General features: G+C 30.3%; 1 protein-coding gene across 5 annotated transcripts in view; it reads right to left on the bottom strand.

The window, feature by feature from the left end:
- The window catches only part of LOC124357547 (tyrosine-protein kinase Btk29A), a 142,906-nt gene that overhangs the window by 23,627 nt on the left and 99,184 nt on the right, over positions 1 to 20,095 (bottom strand). For all 5 annotated transcript variants that reach the window (XM_046809450.1, XM_046809449.1, XM_046809451.1 and 2 more), the window contains one exon: positions 19,516 to 19,687. In XM_046809450.1, the coding sequence (XP_046665406.1) occupies positions 19,516 to 19,687 (172 nt within the window). The remainder of the gene's footprint in view (positions 1 to 19,515; positions 19,688 to 20,095) is intronic.

Genomic DNA, 20,095 nt, shown 5'->3' with positions numbered 1-20,095 from the left:
AGATGGTCTGTCGTTGGCGTGCAATGTTTTTGGAAGGAAGAGAAAATGTTCATGAACGATGAGCGTAGTGGAACGACCGGCCAATTCTCGGCAACCTGACGTCATTAATGCTGTACGAGCAGTTATTGACAATGATAAGCGAGTGACTCTCGATTAAATTATGGATAAAACTGCCGTCAAGTGTTGAAGTTAGCCGGTCATCTGTGCACAATATCATGACAGAAGATCTTCAGCTTGCCAAAAGTGTGTGCAAGATGGGTGCCTCGCTTATTGAGCAATGCCCATAAACAACAACGAATGGCTGCTCCCACCAGTCTTTCTTGCGATTGTTTGACGATGAAGATGAGAACCTTTTCAGTAGAATAGTCACTGGTGATGAAACATGGATTCACCACTCAACTCCAGAGACCAAACGCCAGAGTATGGTGTGGCAAAGAAAAGGAGAGGCAGCTCCTCAAAAAGCCAAAGTTTTTGAGTCAGCAGGAAAGGTAATGGTTACAGTTTTTTGGGACTGCCGTGGAGTGTTATTGATTGACTATCTTCCTCGTGGCGAAAACCATAAATGCAGAAAGGTATTGTGAAGTTCTCACCAGACTTCGGCGGGCAATACAGAATAAACGGCGCGGACTTTGTCGCACACGGTTCTGCTTATTCAAGATAACGCCCGACCACACGCTGCTCGTGCAACAATGGAACTTTTGAGGAAATTAAGTGGGATGTTTTTTGGTCATCTTCCATACTCACCAGATCTTGCGCCTAGCGATTTTCATCTGTTTCCGGAGCTGAAAAGACACCTTTGCGGTCGGCGATTTGCCAACAGCGATGACCTTCAAAATGAGGGTGGATACTTGGCTTAAAAATTTGGCGGGTGAATTTTGTGATGCTGGAATAAAAAAACTACTTCCTAGATACCAAGAGTGCTTAGAAAGGGATGGTAACTATGTAGAAAAAATAAAGTATGATGTAAAAAGTTGAATAAATGTGTTTCAGTTATTTTTTGAGTCTTTTTTAACTTTTTCATAATTAATGTAAACTTACTTTTTGGATACCCCTCGTATATGTATATATATAAGTAGATATGAATATGAGGGTTCTAGACCACTTTTGGGACAGTCAGAAAATCAATGTAAAATACTGTCCATTGAACCATAAACAAATCTAAGAAATCTAACAGGAAACCACGAATGGAAAATAACCGAATCTATAGCTGTTTTACTGTTCATTGTAGGCTTCTAATTTCTTAAGCTATTTTAATGAAAAATCCAGAAATCTTAATAAAAAATCTATAAACGGAAATAATGAAATTTGCTAACAATCACTCGAGGAAGTCGGGGAGGGAGAATGTGAGTAAACCGCATTCTTTTCACGAGGTTCTTCATTTACTTTCTCCAAATGTACTATAAAATCATCAAAGATTTCAGGTTTAAATAATCGTAGTCAAATTCAATGTCCAAATAGTGAAAGATTATAGGTAAAATCTTCTCATAATAAACGTGTGTATTTAAACCTACAAACCTAATGTATTCTTTGAAAAGGAAAATAATTTTGTCAACGGTTCCAAGAGATAAGTAAAAATTTTTATTCTGTTTTCTAAATTCTGTAACAAAATGTGTTTGCTTCTTGTCTCCATATTGTAATTTCATAAGCAGGTTATTCAAATATGTTAATTTATTTCGAAATTTCCTAGGCTTAGGTCTTTCGTACAAAATTAAATTACAATCTCTACAAACTAATCTTTTATCAATAATTTCTCCTCTATTATAACACTTGTAAACAGTTGGCATTATTACTCTTCCATTTTACAAAAAAGAATAAATGGAAGCTATGGAACTAAGTCTGCCGAGATATAAATTTTTCAGCGCAAATGTTTATGTTTATATTTCAACTACCGAGATAAAAAGACAAATAATTTTCATTCTATATTGTACAACTATTTAGGATATTTTGTTTATGATTACAAAGATTATTCCGGAAGAAATCGAGATTTTTCATCAGCGAAAGAGTATATTTTTGAAGTTTTAGAAGGAATGAAAGAGAACAATATGAACATCATTAACTACTGAATTTCTCTAATATCGTTCTTAATCACATCATAGGCTAAAAATTTTCAGAAAACCACAACCACATAACAAATCGCGTTTGTAACAGCATTTTGAAAAATCCATATTGATAATTATATCGTTCTTTGAACTAGAAATATTTGTCAAAACTCTTTGTTGTATCAATGACATAAATGGGTCTATTTGCTATAAATTCTTTGGGGTTGTAATACATTTCCATATTTTTTTGTAGTAAACTTTCTTAAAATCTTGATACATCTGATACATGATTCTGAAAAAGACCACCGGGAAATGTTTAAATTTTGCAAATTACATCTGGATAATAAGAACCATTCAATTTTACTCTGATATTTTTTTACATTCAAACTATCGAACTTTGAAGGATTTTTTTCTTGATTATTCTGTCTATCTGTTTGAAAACCAATGATAACGAACTTGGGATTGAAGATATTTCTATAAATATTTGTGATATCGAACGAATAATAAGTTGTTCCGGAAATACCTTTTTGCTCAATACATTGCCAATCTAGAAAATTAAACGTGATGTTTTGAGATTTTATAATTTCATCAATCAACTGAATTTTACTCGTGGTTTTGTAATCAATCATCGGAACTCTAATGAAAAACTCGTTAATTGTAATTTTGCCATCAACAGGCATAACATTTCCAGTTGCAGTCTTCAGAATCACATCATCGTCTTCTGCTCTTATAAAAACTTAGATAAAATCCTCCTTTATAGATCGGAATAGTAACATTTTCAAAAAATCCTAAGCCGAAATGTGCTAAATCACCGACCGCTTCAAATTGTCCAAATTTAAAAGTTGATTCAAAACTGTTTGAAAATACATCACTTTTGGAATAACAAATAGTTCCTTTAATTGTGCTTAATTGACCACAGTTTTCGACTTCTTCTATCAATTTATTGTGTTTTCTTACTTCAATCTTAGAAAATAAAAACGGGTATAAAATTATCGATTAATCTAACATTATCAGTTCCAAGATATGCTTGGACCATCTTGTTTTGTTAAAGTTCCAGAAATATAAAAACTGGAAGTTAGACGAGCAAAAGTTATCTCCAAAATCAATATTAAACTCAGTTCTTTTATTCGGTTCATTCAAATGTTGTTTACTAATTTGGATAGAAAATTTTTAAACTCCGCCCTTTCAATATCACTAGCATACTTTCTGTAGTCCACCATTTAATAAGAGAAAATTTAAACATCATGTATAAGAAAGATATCATTTTTTTCATCGATCTAATGTACGTTTTTATAAGAAAAGATATAAATTTTAGTAAAATAATTAAAAAGATTAGAGTCATTTTTAATGATCTACTTCGTCATATTCGGGATTCTCTTCCTTAAATTTTGCGATCTCGGTCACATATTTCAATAAAAAATTTGCACAGGATAGTAACCGCTATCTATAATATTGTTCCAATCAACTGTATCTTTATTTTCATCCAAAAAATTTTATACTCAAGTGTTGATAGAGACAAAGAAAACAGACATATGATCTTTTAATTGATAATGTATATTTTCTTGAATGAACTCTGGGGACAGATTTTGATATTTTGCAATGTTATACCAATTCAAATTTGTTTACGTAATAATCTCATCATATCTTCGGATAATTCATATTTTTGAGAAATGTCATCCCAATGTTCTTTTTTCAAATCTCTTTCGTGTTGCATTATAAAAAGATCGAAAAGCACTGTAATGTCCCGCCATCTCTATTTATTAAGAAAAAATTTCAAGTTTTTATAAATTGACTCTTTTTTGCGTTACATTCAGCACATTTTCCAGAAATTCTCTTAACTCCATTGATATTTTGCATAGTATTTTATATCATTTGTTTCAGTTTTTGCCTTACACCTCACACAGTATATGAGCGCCATTTATATAAGGAAATTTTATCATGCATAAAAACCCTACACGAATACCTATTTCAGTAAGATCTTCCTCCAATATTATTAAGTTTTTTTTCTAATTTTTGAAATTTGACAGCATAAGAATCATTGTATTCAACAAATTTATGACCAATATTCTCAAAAGTTTTCGTAGCATCTAAACTAAACTTATCAAAAGACTCTTTAAAATTAGTAAGTTTTTTCATTAATTTCACCAACATCGTCTACTGATCTTCTATTTCTGGCTTCTAACTTGTCATAGACTTCTGTTGTAAAATCTTTAACATGCTGTTTATGATTCTCATAATTTTGTTTTAGTTCATTAAAACATTTTAATAGGATCTTCTAATTGAATCATTACAACAACATCAAATGGATTTAATTTTCCTTTACTAACACCGCTAATTCTTTTTCCTTTAAAATCTAAGGCATTTTTAACATTCGGATCATGTAAATCAACAATATCGATGTTTTCTGATAATTTTAGAGGTTTTAAAAATTTGTTCTTTAACAACAACATCAATGTTTGTCAATACCAGGTCGAAACACCGACAATTCTTTTCTTATTAGCCAAACTAACATAATTCTTTTCAACTTTGATCGCTTCAGTAATTTCATCAGCTTTTTTCGATATGAGACATTAAAATTGGTAAATAATTTTTTTACACCATCATCAACTTCTTTTTCCAATGTTTTTATTTTATCAGCAACTTCATTTGAACTCATGAAATTTGCAAGTTTGTTATCATATTCTGCTTTAAAATCTTCAATCTCGACAGCAAAACATATCTGAATCTGGAAGGTTTTGTAATAAATTTTCTAACTTGTTATCAAACTCATTTCTCAAAACTATCAAAATTCAAACTATTATCTACATTTTGAATAATTTGTGTTCCAAATACGTCAAAATATATTTTGTGAATCCATATTTATTAAGCAATAATTTGTTAACAACTTCTTTAAAATCTTACCATTACTCAGTTCATTCAAAACAAAAATACACAAATGTCCACAAATTGGGGGATCGTTATAGTCTTGAATCTGAGAGTCATTGTAGTAGACGCTTGATTTTTTCAAATATTTGATCAATTCTATCGGCTGGTTTGTCCTCAATTCTTCCATACGAATCAAAATAACAGGCATTCTTATCATTCTTATAATAACAAACCCAATGCGTTCCAATTCCCATAATCGAGTCTAAATTCACAATTCCACATTCAAATTTCTTAACTTTTTTCAGGTAATGTATCTCTCATGAAAATTCCTCTAAAATGTTTAATGTTTTTGCAGAGTTTCTTCCAATTCACCGAATGTTAATGGTTTGATTTCAAATTTTTTTTAAATGTTTGTTTTCACGTAATTCAAAGTTTTTTCATCTAATCCAGATCCTGTAACATCTTCCAAACTCTTTATCTAACCCAATTTAAAATGTTTCGAACAATAGGAATCACATCTTTTTTAACGATTGGAGCAGCTTTACGAACATAAGGAACAACATTTTTAACAACTGGAATATTTTCTCCAAAATCTAATAAATCTTTCAAAAGTCACCATTTTTAAGTTTCTTTCAACTGATTATAAGAAAATTCTATTCTGGTTTCACTTTATTGTTTTTCTTATGTTTTTCGAGTTTATTGTATTGTCTATTTGTTAAAAATATCTTATCTTCGCCATTTTTTAGTTGATCTATTTTAAATTGAATACTAACGGGTATTTTTTTCTTAAAAAGCGGATTTTATTTTTTCTTTCTGATTTTTGCTGAAATTTACGTTCACCTCCATTTATATAGTTAAAATTTCAAGTTCTCTTCAATTCCCCATTCCTAGTTTCTCTTCAAAAACATTGCTCCAGCTGTTGGAAGCGCAACAAATCTTTCACCTAAAACTAGCATCTTTTGATAAAAATCTATCCATTGCCTTATCTTGCAAAACTTTATCTGCGATATGTCTGGAAATTTGTGTCTCTATGTTTTGCATAAAAAAATATCGTGTTCCATAGCAGCTTGATCTAATTTATTTATACCAGGATCTCCTCTTTTTAGTCTTTTTTCGAGTTTTGTGCCAGGCCCCAGATACTGATAAGTTGGTACGTGTAATTCAAAAGGTAAATTGTTGATAAAATCATTCAAAAGTCCACTACCCTCAATCATAGATGAACTTATTGCCGGCAAAAAACTCGTTTTAAAATATTTAATTCCATCAGGTTTTTCAATCATTTCATCAAGTTTGTTCGAAATAAAAATCTTTAATCGCTTTCTTTTCGTTCAAAAAAATTGTTGTTTCCAGCCTTCTCTTGAGCATAAATATAATTAATAATTCCATCGAGTTTTGTCAAATCGTCGATATATCTGTACTCAATCTTATTTATCACTGTATTTTCTCACACCCTGATCCTTCGATTCGTTTTTCCCAAATTGGTTTAATCAAATTGAGATATTTTTTACCTTTACTTGACTTTGGTTTCTTAGTTGATGGATCCATTATTTTTGTAAAATTGAATCAGATTTCCATAAAATTTCAGTATACTTTTTCAAGTCTTCTTCAGAATATAAACCGTCTTTTGGAAACATCAGTGACCTGTTAATAATCTCCATAAACCTTGAGTTTCCTTCATATGTTTTTTCATTAATAATGATATCATTATGTTCAAAATTCACGGGCAAATTTCCAATCATAAAAACTTTTTCTTTTTTTTATCCCAATACAAACCAAATTTATCATCTTTTACTCTAGGAAGGAATTTTTTACCCAATTTCACCAATTATTTATATCCGTTGTTCCAGGATTATTGGTTCAACTACGGTAGAGTCTTCAATGATTCGAGGTCTAAATGGTGTTGAGATGGTTAATTTTGGCAATTCAAACTCTTTCTACTTCAGATTTCTGGAATCGGTAAATATCGGCAAATTGTCGTACAACTGGAACCAAATTCATTAAATTTTGATTATCGCTTAAAACATTTTCAATTTTGCCCTTCAACATTTTTTATTGCAGAAGTTACAGGTTGATTAATTTTTTGAATAAGTTCTTGTTCTTCTTCATCAATTCGAATCTGTTCTTTAAATTCTTTGATTAATTTCTTTTCGATTTGATCAAGTTTTTTCGCTTCTTCAGAAGTTACGTTCACCATTTATTTAGGAAAATTTTGAAACGTGGAACACGAAAAGTGGAACGTAAAACGTGAACGTGGAACGTAAAAACGTGAACGTGGAACGTAAAAAAAACGTGAGAACAGATTTACCGTTTTTCAGTTGTTTTTCATAATGTAATAAAAAGTAAAGATAATGTAAAAATAATTGTAACAAATATTTTATCAAGTAGATTTGCCAGACCACTGAGCAGCATTTATATTAGAAAATTTATTCAAATATTTACCATTTTTAGGCTTCAAAGTTAGATTAATAGTGTAAAAATCCGTAGTCTTCCTTCCAAATTTTATCACACAGCTCATTAAATTGGTTAAAACTCATATCAGATCCCACATAATTGTTGTAAATTTTTCTCGAATAGTGATCATCTTTGCTTAAAAATACACAACATACAGATTATTCAGATTATTTTATAACTTGTTTATCAACCTTTGAAAAGCATTGGGAAAGATAGATAGATACAAGATATGTTTTTGTGACGAGACATTACGAAATATTCCTTAATAACGTCCTGATTTTCCCAAAATACAATCATCAAAAACGATTAACGAATTGGGTTTACACTCGCTTAATGGAACTATGTCCTCAGAGGCATTTATAAAAATGTGATACCTTTTTGCTTAAGTTTTTCTCAATATTTTCAAATCTTTCTTGCAATTTTTTATAAGCGTCTTGTTCTAAAGATTTACTAAAAAACATACAAATTGGAATAAGGAATCAACCTATTGTAGATAAAATTTCAATAATAAAAGTTGTTTTTCCACATCCACTTGAACCAACAATTAACAATCTGATTGGTTGATCTTTCTTATTTCTTCAAACGTTTGAAGTTTTATCTGATCTTTTTGCTTTTAAAAATTTCTCCATTTAAATAGAAGATTTTCATCTTGAAGCAAAGCTTGCGAAAATGAAGCTGTTCAAGTTGACTTCAGAAAGCTCTAAATTAGTTTTAAACTTGGAAACATCCTATACACTTTAGAGGAAGAATCAAATTATTTTATCGGTTTAAGCGGTTTTTATTCTGACAATTTTGTAATAAATATTAGTGAAAGTTCTCCTTATTGTATAGGATTTAGTGAGAAGAACATAACAAAATATTATGGTTTAAACAAAGGATATTATACTTTCGATCAAATTAAAAATTCCCTTAAAAATTATCTGAAAACATTCAAAACAATCAGATAAATCTTTAAACTTTGACGAAAACAAGTTTGAAATGCAAAAAATTATCTCTCTAATAAAATTCAAATAAAATCACCAGTAAGAATAATGTTTTTCAGCAATTATTGTAGATTTGTTAGGGTTTGTTCAAGAAATATTGAGCCAAATCAGGTATATTTAGGAAATAAAAACGCCAAAATTTAGACCGTTCGATGTAATTGAAGTGCACTGCAATCTCGTTGAACCTAGTTTTGAAAATCATACCGAACATTTACACAAAGAATCTGAAATTTTGTACACTTTTTCCCAAATGTTGCTTATGGATCAAAAATCAGTGAAAAACCGAATGAAATCGATTATATTCCAATTAGAAAAAATATTAAAAGAATTCAAAAAATCGTTCTAACTATACAAGGACTCTGAGGGGAAATTTTATTAAATAATGAGAGTAAAACAAACAATATATTTAAGATTGTCGAAAGAATGATGAATCAAGGGGGGAACGAATCGTTCTTACCTTCAAAACTTTCCAAACGAGTTGATAATGATGATAAAAACTTCTATTTTAATCTAAATATAAGGGGGGCTATAAATAGCTTACCTTCAAACTTTCAAAAAAACACACTGTTTTCATTAATGAATCTGGGCTTTATTCTCAAAATAAAATTACTAGTTAAATTTCTTTTCTATCTAAATGGAGACAGTTGTAGATCCAATAAATAATCAACTTATATTCAATAATAAAGACATTTGTAACGATTGTAGACGAAATCAATGTAATCTTGGTTTAAGGCTAAAGATGTTGCAGAAATATTGGAATATAACAATACAGAAAAAAGCGATTAGAAATAATGTCGATGAAGGTGACAAATCTCAATACTTTTATCTAAAAGATAAGGTAGCCCTCGAGGGCCACCTCGCAAATATTCACAAAGATACTATATTTCATTAATGAACCAGGTCTCTCAAAATAAAAATTGCTTGTTAAATTTTTTCTATCTAAATGGAGTCAGTCATAGATCTAAGAAATAATCAACTAAAATTCAATAATAAAGAAATTTTAACAATTGTTGACGAAAATAATGAATTTTGGTTTTAAGGCTAAAGATGTTGCAGAAATATTGGAATTTAAAAATACGAGACAAGCTATCATAGATCATGTTAAAGAAAAATACAAAAAAAGCTTTGAAAACATAGATTCTGACAAGGGTATCGAATCGCGACTCTTACAAAAATTACATCCAGACACTATTTTCATCAATGAACCAGGCATATATTTCTTTAATACTGAAATCTAAAATGAAGATTGCAGAAACGTTTCAAAAATTGGGTTTTAGAAGAAGTTTTACGAGTATTAGAAAATATGGCGAGTACAAACTTGAAAACGAAAATAAGCAGTTAAAAGATGAAATAAAACAGTTACAAATTTCAGGTCAAATGAAATCATTGAAAATAGAGAATCAAGAATTGCGAATGGAGTTAATGAAACCAGATCTTGTTTGTAAAGATTTTGATAAGAAAAAAACACCATGTTTTTTGTGTTAATTAAGAAGAATCACATGTGGGAATATCCTTATTACGTTATCAGAGCTCAGAAACGAGAAATACCAAACCGATTAAAACATTAAAAATAAATTATCCTGAATTAGAGATTTTGTTCATTGATGACGAACCAAATTCTATCGACGAAAATAAAAGCCTTTGCTCAGGTTACTTTTTGTGACTTGAGTATGGCTTTTTGATTGTGTAAAATCATGATGAACCTTTTATTGAAGTTGAAATATTATGGTATTTCTGGTACACCTCTAAAATTTTTTGAATCTTATCTTATGAACCGTTTGCAGTCAGTTTCAGTTAATGGTGAAACATCCCAAGGATGTTTTTGTTGAATGGGGAGTACCTCAAGGATCTGTGTTGGGACCACTCTTATTTTTAATTAGCATTAATGATTTGCCAAACTCATTAAACACAAAATCATTTTTATATGCTGATGATACTACATTCCTAAATACTGCCAATAATGTGAATGAACTTAATTTACTATCTCAAGCCACTATAACAGATGCTGCTTCTTGGTTCAGAACAAATGGATTTTTGCTCAATGAAAATAAAAACTCAAAAGATGTTATTTACGTTAAGAACTATGGACAGTAATAATATTGACAAGGATAGGGTTTCCAGGACTAAATTTTTAGGAATCTACATTGATAATAAGTTAAGTTGGCAGGCTCATATAGATTATATATCCTCAAAATTATCAAGAGTTATATATCTTTTAAAACAATTAACAAGTTGTGTACCAAGTCACTATCTGAAAACAGCTTATTATGCTTATTTTCAATCAGTTTTTCGATATGGTTTAATTTTATTTGGCAACTGTTCTAGGATCGATGAAATTTTTAATTCTTCAAAAAAAAGCAATAAGAGTAATAACAAAATCAGATACAAAAGCTCACTGTAGACCTTTGTTTCACTAAATTTGAAGTGCAAACAATCATAAACTTATATATATTTGATTTGATTACTTTCATTTTGAAGAATCATGACTTGTTAAAATTTACAAATGAAATTCATGACCACAATACTCGTAACAAGAATAAGGCAGTAATTGAGTATCACAGACTAAGCAAATCTTTATCTAGTCATATTGTATTGTCTATTAAAGTGTACAATAAGGTTATTCACCTTATAAATGAAAATTCAGTGAAGATATTTAAACACAAATTTTATAAGTGGTTACTCAACAATCCCTTTTATTCTTTAAATGAATTTTTTTTTACTGTCTGTGATCAATTTTTAAACTAAGAATTTATTTTTATACTGTGCAACTGTACTTAATTATTTATTAACGTTTTATAATAAGTGTTTGTCTAATTTTATTAATAAATAAAATTTATGTTTTGTTTATGTATGTATAACTTATATTGTTTCTATTGTTATTTTGATCTCTAGTTTTCATAGAGATTAAGTTGTTAAGATTTTATTAAGTAAATACATTTTAACTGTTTTTTATTTATTGACTTATTTGTTGTAACTTTAAATATCCTTATATTATTTATTTAAGTAGGTTAGTGACGTGGCAATACTGCTCAATATAAATAACTTTGTCAATGCTTTTGTAAGCCTGAACGACAATAAAACATATTCTTATTCTGTATTCTTATTCTTATCAATCTGTATAACCAAATGAAAGAATCTTTGAATATCTTATACAACGGAAATCATTTTACCACAAATATGACTGAATCTCGACTGATTTATAGAATATCTAAATTACACGATGAAAATGTTACTCAATTTTACTAAAAACTCTTGAATTATGATATTTTGTTTGTAAATGTTTTTGATAATTATTTAACCATTTTATAGTTCTTCCACATTCACATTGAGTATCTTCATAATATAATCTATGGTGATTCTTCTTTACACAATCTTTACAATATGAGTCTTTCTTATCTCTACTATAGTGATGACTATTAAACTCTGAAATTTTTTAGTTTCTTTACATTTAAGACATTCTTTCTCTTCCAAAGTTAATTTTTTCTATTTTTATCATACAGCTCTTTATGATACTTCCTATAAACAATCTTTACAATTATAAATAATTCCATCTTTTTCTACTTTTATCTTTATAAAAAGCTTCAAAACCTTTTATTTCTTTGCACATTGAACATTCTTTTGAGCCTCCATTTATATAGAAAAAATCTTTGAACTTTCTCAATTTCATATTCATAAAACTTTCCGGTTATTTCTTCATTATTTAAATCTTTTATACTATAAGTTACAGGATCTGTGTTATTAATTTGATAAATCACAAAGATTTCTCTTGACCCAATTGTTCTTATATTTGTTCGAAAATGTTTGTTTTTTACTAACAATTCTTACATGATCATTGACTTTTAAAATTTAGTTTTCGTGTGAATTTCTGGTGGAACATACTTGAAAACGGTCTCTAATAACTCCTTTTCTGCATCCTTATCTACGTCTTTGGGCTTCATTTTGATTGTGCTGTGAACTGTATCGTTATAATTGTTTACGATTTTTTGAAGAATATCGATCCATTTAAAGTTTTTTATTAATCTCAAAAATTACTTTCATTCTCTCATTTTGAGTTCTGTTATATCTCTCTACAATACTTGATTTCTCTTCGTTTTCAGTATGATAAATCTTAATGTTGTATTTTCTCAAAACTTCGTTAAATTCTTTATTTTTAAACTCTAAACCCTTATCTGTATGAAGTAGATTTGGCGGTTTGTGATTGATCTTTTATCGCGTCTTTTACTATATCTTCGAAGGCTTTTGAAACATCTTTACCGTTTTTTCTTTTGATAGCTCTTGACCAAGCATATTTTGAGAAAGTATCAATAACATTTAACATATACTTGAATCCATCATTTTGATCCGAATAGTTAGACATTATAACTAAATCTGCTGCCCATAAATCGTCAATTCCTATGTTATAATTTTTCTCTTTTTAAAACTTCTTTCGTACTGGTGCATGAATTTTCTCTAGCTTCAATCTCGATTTCTTCCTTATTCTTAGATTCTTTCTTTACTTGTTTTTCATTTGGATTCTTTATAAATTTACTCTTATTTGTCTTACATTTTGAACATTTTTGCTGCAATTCTATACAACCCGTTTTGAGTTTGAACGATTTTAGAATCTATATTTTTCGTTTTTTTCTTGCATTTGTGGGCAGTGAATCAAATCATCTTCCATTTACATGTCAAAGTTTCCAAGTTTATTTAACTCATCTAATATATCAGATTTTGCTTCATTTTTATAGCCATAAGGTACTGTATCGATCTTATTTTCTAGAACGATTCTCTTATCATCTTTAGCGTTCAGTGCTAACTTGTTTTATAGTGACGGTGTACAATTCATGTTTATAGCTTTTTATTACAGTCATCTCCCTAAATTTCTTCTTTATCTTCGAACAAACATCTCTTTAAGTTTTCGATATTTATTGTTTTATTTACAACGCTTCTCTTAATTCCTTTACACCTAACTGGATTTTTGTCTAGATATTTGTACGAGTACATCTTTGATCTTAAACCACAAAATTCTTCTAATATCTCGCCGTTCAATTCGTCTTTGAATTTCCCTATTACCTTCTTATTTTTAGTAGTGAACATTCATGATCTTTTGGATAAATCGCTCGTATCAAAGTCATCTATATTTTCTTAATAATTTTAAAGGGATCTCGTTTCAATTCTAAGAAATAACTGTCTGTATCCATGTAACACAGATTCAAAATCTGGATCAAACTTCTTTAATTTGTTGTAATAAAACTCGTACATTAGCAATTTTGAGAGGTCGAGAAATGAAAATCCTATGTAAATCGGTTTTTGTTAAATTTAACCTTTTGTTTGTACATGTGACTCGCTATACAGTTGTCGTCAAAGATATTGAAACATTTGAAATTCGTTTTCTTAGCTTGTTTCATTGAAAATTCTTCGTTTCCTAGTTTAATATCACATACTATTTCTTACATTTTCCATCGATTTTCCAAAAACGAGTTGTTCATAAGCTTATAAAAAGTCCTTCTCAAAGTCACTTATAGCCTTGGTTCTCATACTAGTATTAAAATCGATATATTCTTTCATGAAAGGTTTCTGATCAAACGCAATAACCCTATTCACATGTTTTTAAAATCATACCTTGTTCTAGATAGAATTTCAAATTTCTAGAATGAACAACATATTCTGTTTTGTTTAAAAGAGTTGTGCAAAGTTTTGTTGTTATAATGTTCTGGAGCAAGAGGTTAAATCTTTGTGATGTTCATGCAAATTTGTTGGATATTCAAGATCAACTTCTAAAATATATCCATAATCTTCGTCGCCAGTGAGTTCCAAAATTGTTTCTTTCCATTCTGCTGTTGTATACGTTTTAGGATCCATCCACTTGATTTCGTTATATGGTAAATTTTGCATAAGTCCATACCCATAAAGGTTGTTTGCATCGACGTACAACAAATAGTTTTCGGGCTTTGTCTTATCAAAATCTTTTAAATATTTGTTATTTGCTTTCACATATCGTTTAATACATTGAGAAATGCCTCCGCGAATACCTTTTTTCGATCATCAAATACATATTATAATCACTAATTAATTGTAATTCTATATTCGTTAATTTTAACATAGCATCCCATGCAAGACTGGGAGCTGTTAGATAGTGTGCTGGATCAAGTTTATAGCAATTCAAACAAATATTCCTAAAAATTTTCAAAGATATCAGCGAGCAATAGAACATCTTGAATGTTATAGAGATCGGAGTAATTTCCTAGATTTTTTACTTTTAATTTGTTCCATACATTTTAAGTAGTGTTGAAAATCTTTCTCAGATATGCTCTCGTCTGTCAAAAGTGAATAGAAATCTTGAATTCTCAATTCTTCTGTGTAATCAAGTTTTTCAATACTGTCGATAAATTCGTAAGGAAAATATGCCTTTTCCAGATAGAATTTTAAAGATTTCTTCTTCGTGTCATTTGGTTGTCTATCTAGAATTGCGTTCAGACCATCTTGTATAAAATGATTTGTATGTTTGAAATCATCTTTTTTGAGGTTTTTAGCTAACTTTTCTATAGACGATGCCATAAATCTGAACGTATCTACGAAAGAAAAACTTGATGAACTTTCTTGGTTTATCATCTTCAAAACTCATATCCATATCCAGAATTTACAGAATAATTTTATATATTTCTAATCTGTGTTTGCGATCAAATCAACATTACCATACTGTTTTGCCAACTCTTTTATGTACAAATGAGTATCGTAACATGACATATTGTGGCAGAAAACGGGAATATTTTGAGGAATATTTGAGATTTCAAGTTACAAGATAAATGAGCAGCACCTCGAAATTTACCTGTTAAATGACAATGATCTCGTACTTTTTTTCTTGTTTGATTATCAAAACCCTCAAATTCACAAATATGACAAAGACTGGAATTTTGATACGAAATTTCTTCTTCTTCAGTTAATTTCATAGGTATTTTTTATTCTTAGAATTATACTTTTTAGCTATGTATTTCGATAATTTATTAAGTTCTTCAAACAATTTTGCAGGAACATTTGGCAAATCTTCTTCATTTTTTTGCTCGATAACATATCGGCTTGTACATACGATTGGTCACATTCGACACTAAAATATAGAGTTAAAAACCATAAGGAATGTGCTTCTGAATCTTGGTTGTAGTCGACTTTTGCGGATTGTTTTTGCATGTGGGAATCTTCTCTAATATGCTTTTCAAAATCCATATAAATAACGTAAGGATGAGAAAATTTCTTTTGATAATTAGTAAATGTTGTTGTTTGACCTGGAAACGGCATAATTGGCTTACAAACTTCGTGTTGTTTGCAAATTTCTAAATGATCTGTTAAATCTCCAGATTTGTAGAAATGGCTTAAACATCTTCTACAAAGAAAATTTTTTATTTTTACACTTAGATAACTGAGAAAATACAAGTTTGTTTAAATCTGTTATCAAAACATAATGAGATTTGTCATCTTGTTTAACATACAATAAATCGATTTCTAACTCGGCATCATAAATTTCTGAAATTTGCAACGGAACAATATTGAGTTTTTCATCAAAACTATAGACATTTACAGACATTTTCGGATAATTATACTTTGCTTTACTGCTTCGTTTTTCAAATAATTGTATATCTTTTAAAGACATAGGATAGTCGAACCCAGAAAAATATCTCGTCATTTACAAATTTTTCATATTGTTTTGCTCTGTCTACATGAGTTTCTGGTTTTTCAATAGCACATCGGATAGAATAAATAAAGCAATAATCATCTTTATTTTTGATATTTATACAAGCTTTCTTATCTTTGATTTTCTTTGGTAAATCGATATATGATCCTGCGTTCATAAATTCGTGTTTATTAAGGCTCAAAATCAGTTGTTTACAGCGTTTTAATGTCCATCCAGAACCTCGATTTGGATGATTTGTCTGTTCTCGATGTGTTAATTTATTAAATTGTTTTAGTAATAAAGTCGTTTATGTCAAAAGATTTCGTCTGCTTTTTATAGTTAAAGTACATTGGGACACGTTTGTGTTTCACCGTTCACTAAAGTTCTTTCGTATTCACATTCCAAAGAGATATAACCTTTCATATTTTTAACATTTTCTTGAAATTTTTCGATTAAACTTTTAATTTCTGGCCTCATAATTGATAGGTATTTGTAAATTGACATGGAATTATCGTTTAAATTTGTTAAAATGTATTGCTTGAAAAGACCGTGTATTGAGGATAAAACTTCTACATCAATGATATTTTCAGATTTGTGTTTATCAATTTCTTCGATCATTTCAGACTTTTGTTTTATCATTAGTTTCGATAGCCAATTTTTTCAGCGATTGAATTAATTTTTCATCATTAAATAGATTGAGATTTTTCTTTTCAACTTTGAAATATCTCTTTAATTCTCGTAATTGTTCAATATTGAACATCTTTTCGTGATCGTCAATTTGATTTCTTTGGCCCCATTGTCTTAAAATGATTCAATTCCTTGTAGTAAATGTCTTTGTTCTTTAAGTGAATCTTTGAGTTTGTAATGTCGATCGAAGTTTCTTCTTAAAATTTCTTTTTGCAGAATGGACATGACATTTTGTCACCCGCCATTTATATTAAGGAAAATTTTGAATGCTTCAATTTTCACTATTTAGTAAAAATATCTTTTTTATTAAGGAAAAATCAACTTTTATGGTTAAAAATCCGCAATAATTAGAGATATTTCAGTAGATTTTCAGGATTTTTTAAAAAAAACTCTAGTATGTATGCACCTTAAGAGCTGTGGTTTTGACCCTAAAAAACACGTTTTTAGGACCAAAACCCCCGGTTTTTTTGTGTATTTTGGAAGTATAGTGTTGATTTTTCACCTTAAAAGTGTAGAAGTATTAATTTTTTTCTATGTAAATGGCACTGTTACAAGAGTTGAATAAGGTTGGTGATTTAACATTCAAAGAATACAAGAAATTAATAGAATTAGAAGAAAATAAGAAATACAAAATTGTGAATTTGGAGAAAATGAAAGATAAATTCGGGTTTACAATAATTGCCGAGTTGGAAGATTGTAAAGTTACACTTGCCAAACAGATTTTTGACTGTTTTGGATGAAAAAAAGATTAAAGAATTGAACAAAAATGAAAAATTACACTTGGTTGTTACTGGAAAGAAGACTATTAAAGATAAAGACTGTGTTACAATTTAACTTCGTGGAATAAAGATTTCGAAGATTTCTGGATTTTTTTCATTAAAACAGCTTAAGAAATTAGAAGCTACAATGAACAGTAAAACAGCTATAGATTCGGTTATTTTACATTCGTGATTTCCTCAGATTTGTTTATGGTTCAATGGACAGTATTTTACATTGATTTTCTGTCTGTCCCAAAAGTGGTCTAGAACCCTCATATTCATATCTACTTATATATATATATATATGAATAATTTTCCATTTGAGTAAGAATATATCCACTGCTAACTCAGACGTGTTGTTAGCGTAGCACTACAGGTAACTACAAAATTATAATAATCTGAATTTATTAAACCAATATTATATTGCAGCATCCATATAACCAATTCAAAAGTACAGGCAAACACATACAAGGTGTTCAAAAAGTATCGCAAATTTTGAATTTTCACGGGTTACGTATATTCAAATTTCGATTTTTTTGTGGCGTTATGTTGGTACATATGTCTCTCACTTATGTTGACAATTTCGGCCATTTTGAATGTTCAGTTAATTGTTTACAGCTGCTTTGCTTGCACGTGTTTTGGTTCGTCTTCGATTTTTACCTATTCAAAAAAATGGAACAAAGAACATGTATCAAATTTTGTGTGAAAAACGAAATTAAGTGCGCGGATGCATTCCGAATGTTGGCTGTGGCATACGGAGAAGCTACTTTGGACAAAAGCAATGTTTATCGGTGGTACAAACTGTTTTCAGAAGGCCGAGAAGATGTGAACGTCAAAGAGCGTGCCGGACGCCCGAGCACTTCAACAACAGACGAAAAAAATTGATGAAGTGAAGAAAATGGTATTGGCCAATCGTCGAATCACCGTTAGAGAAATTGCCGAAGACCTAGGCATATCGATTGGCTCGTGCCATTCGATTTTAATTGATAATTTGGGCATGAGACGGGTCGCCACAAAATTCATACCAAAATTGCTCAATTTCGATAAAAAACAGCATCACATGAACATTGCTAATGAGATGTTGGAATCTATCCGTGATGACCCGAATTTGCTCCAGAGGGTCATAACTGGTGACGAATCATGGGTTTATGGTTATGACGTGGAAACCAAAACTCAATCATTTTAATGGAAGCTGCCGTACGAACCAAGACCGAAAAAAAGCACGCCAAGTTCGGTCGAATGTGAAAGTTTTGCTTACAGTTTTCTTCGATTGCAGGGGCGTGGTGCATCATGAGTTCTTGCCACAAGGTAGAACAGTGAATAAGGAATATTACCTGCAAGTTATGCGCAATTTGCCAGAAGCGCCCGAATTTGTGGAAAAACAAAAATGGCTTTTGCACCACGATAACGCCCCTGCTCACACATCGCTGCTTGTACGCGACTTCTTGGCCAAAAACAACACACTAATGATACTGCAGCCACCGTATTCCCCAGATCTGGCCCCCTGTGACTTTTTCTTGTTCCCGAAACTGAAGAGGCCCATGAAAGGACGACACTACGCCACGATTGACGAGATACAGACGGCATCGAAGGAGGAGCTGAACAAGATACAAAAAAATGATTTTTTGAAGTGCTTCAAAGATTGGAAAAAACGTTGGCACAAGTGTATAATATCCCAGGGGGTTACTTTGAAGGGGACAAAATAGATATTCACGAATAAATAAATAATTTTTGAAAATACACAAAATTCGCGATACTTTTTGAACACACCTCGTATGTGCTAACTCACAATGGCAAACAATATCTAAACTAATATTCCAAATAGTACAATTTCTGGGAAATTGTTAAACTATTAGGCTGTTTAAAATAAAATTATGTTAAAATCCTAATAAAAAATTATAATTTTAATACCAAAATTCGTCTAGGTACTTTTATATACAAACTTATTAAATACATTGTTTCCTATTAACATTTGTTAAAGATTTTTATCAAACTTTAAGCCTAACTTATTTTATAAACTCACATCACATCAATACTCAGGTATCACACATAGCAAACTATCCTACATACTTAGTTGTTTTACTCACGTCATGACTTTGGCCTCTTCTATGAAGTCATCCTCAGACATTGTACCCTCCTTCATCATCTTGACAGCAGTATCTATGGATCCACGCCACTTGCCCCGCCGCACCACCCCAAATTGACCTGACCCCAGCTCCTCCAGTAACATCAGTTCCGCAGGGTCTATTTCCCATTTGTCTGTAAACATTATTTCATTCTCTTTATTGTTAGCTAGATAAGATAAATTAAACGTTTTTTATAACAATTCATCTAAGAGAACGGATTTCAATAACAATGTTGAATTGAAACAAGTGAGACCACATTTGAATATTTGATATTTGAGATTTGTAATCTACACATAAAGCAGCTATGGTGGGAAGGGCTGATGCGATGTGAATGTTGAATTTAGCTCCAGTTCACCTTCCTCTTACGTGCAGCATCTGAAATCTGATGCTGTTGTAGACTTGACTCCAGAAATCTGGAGTCATGTTTGTCTGAACCATAGCTGCTTTATGTGTAGAAGACTCGGTTGCTCCACCGTGCTTTGGGATCGTGTCAGTCAACATTGTAGTGCGCTCAATTGTTCATCTGATGAGACCGTTCTTC

The sequence above is a fragment of the Homalodisca vitripennis genome, chromosome 3, assembly GCF_021130785.1.
Source record: "Homalodisca vitripennis isolate AUS2020 chromosome 3, UT_GWSS_2.1, whole genome shotgun sequence".
NCBI lineage: Eukaryota > Metazoa > Arthropoda > Insecta > Hemiptera > Cicadellidae > Homalodisca > Homalodisca vitripennis.
This window is presented reverse-complemented; position numbering and strand designations above follow the sequence as displayed.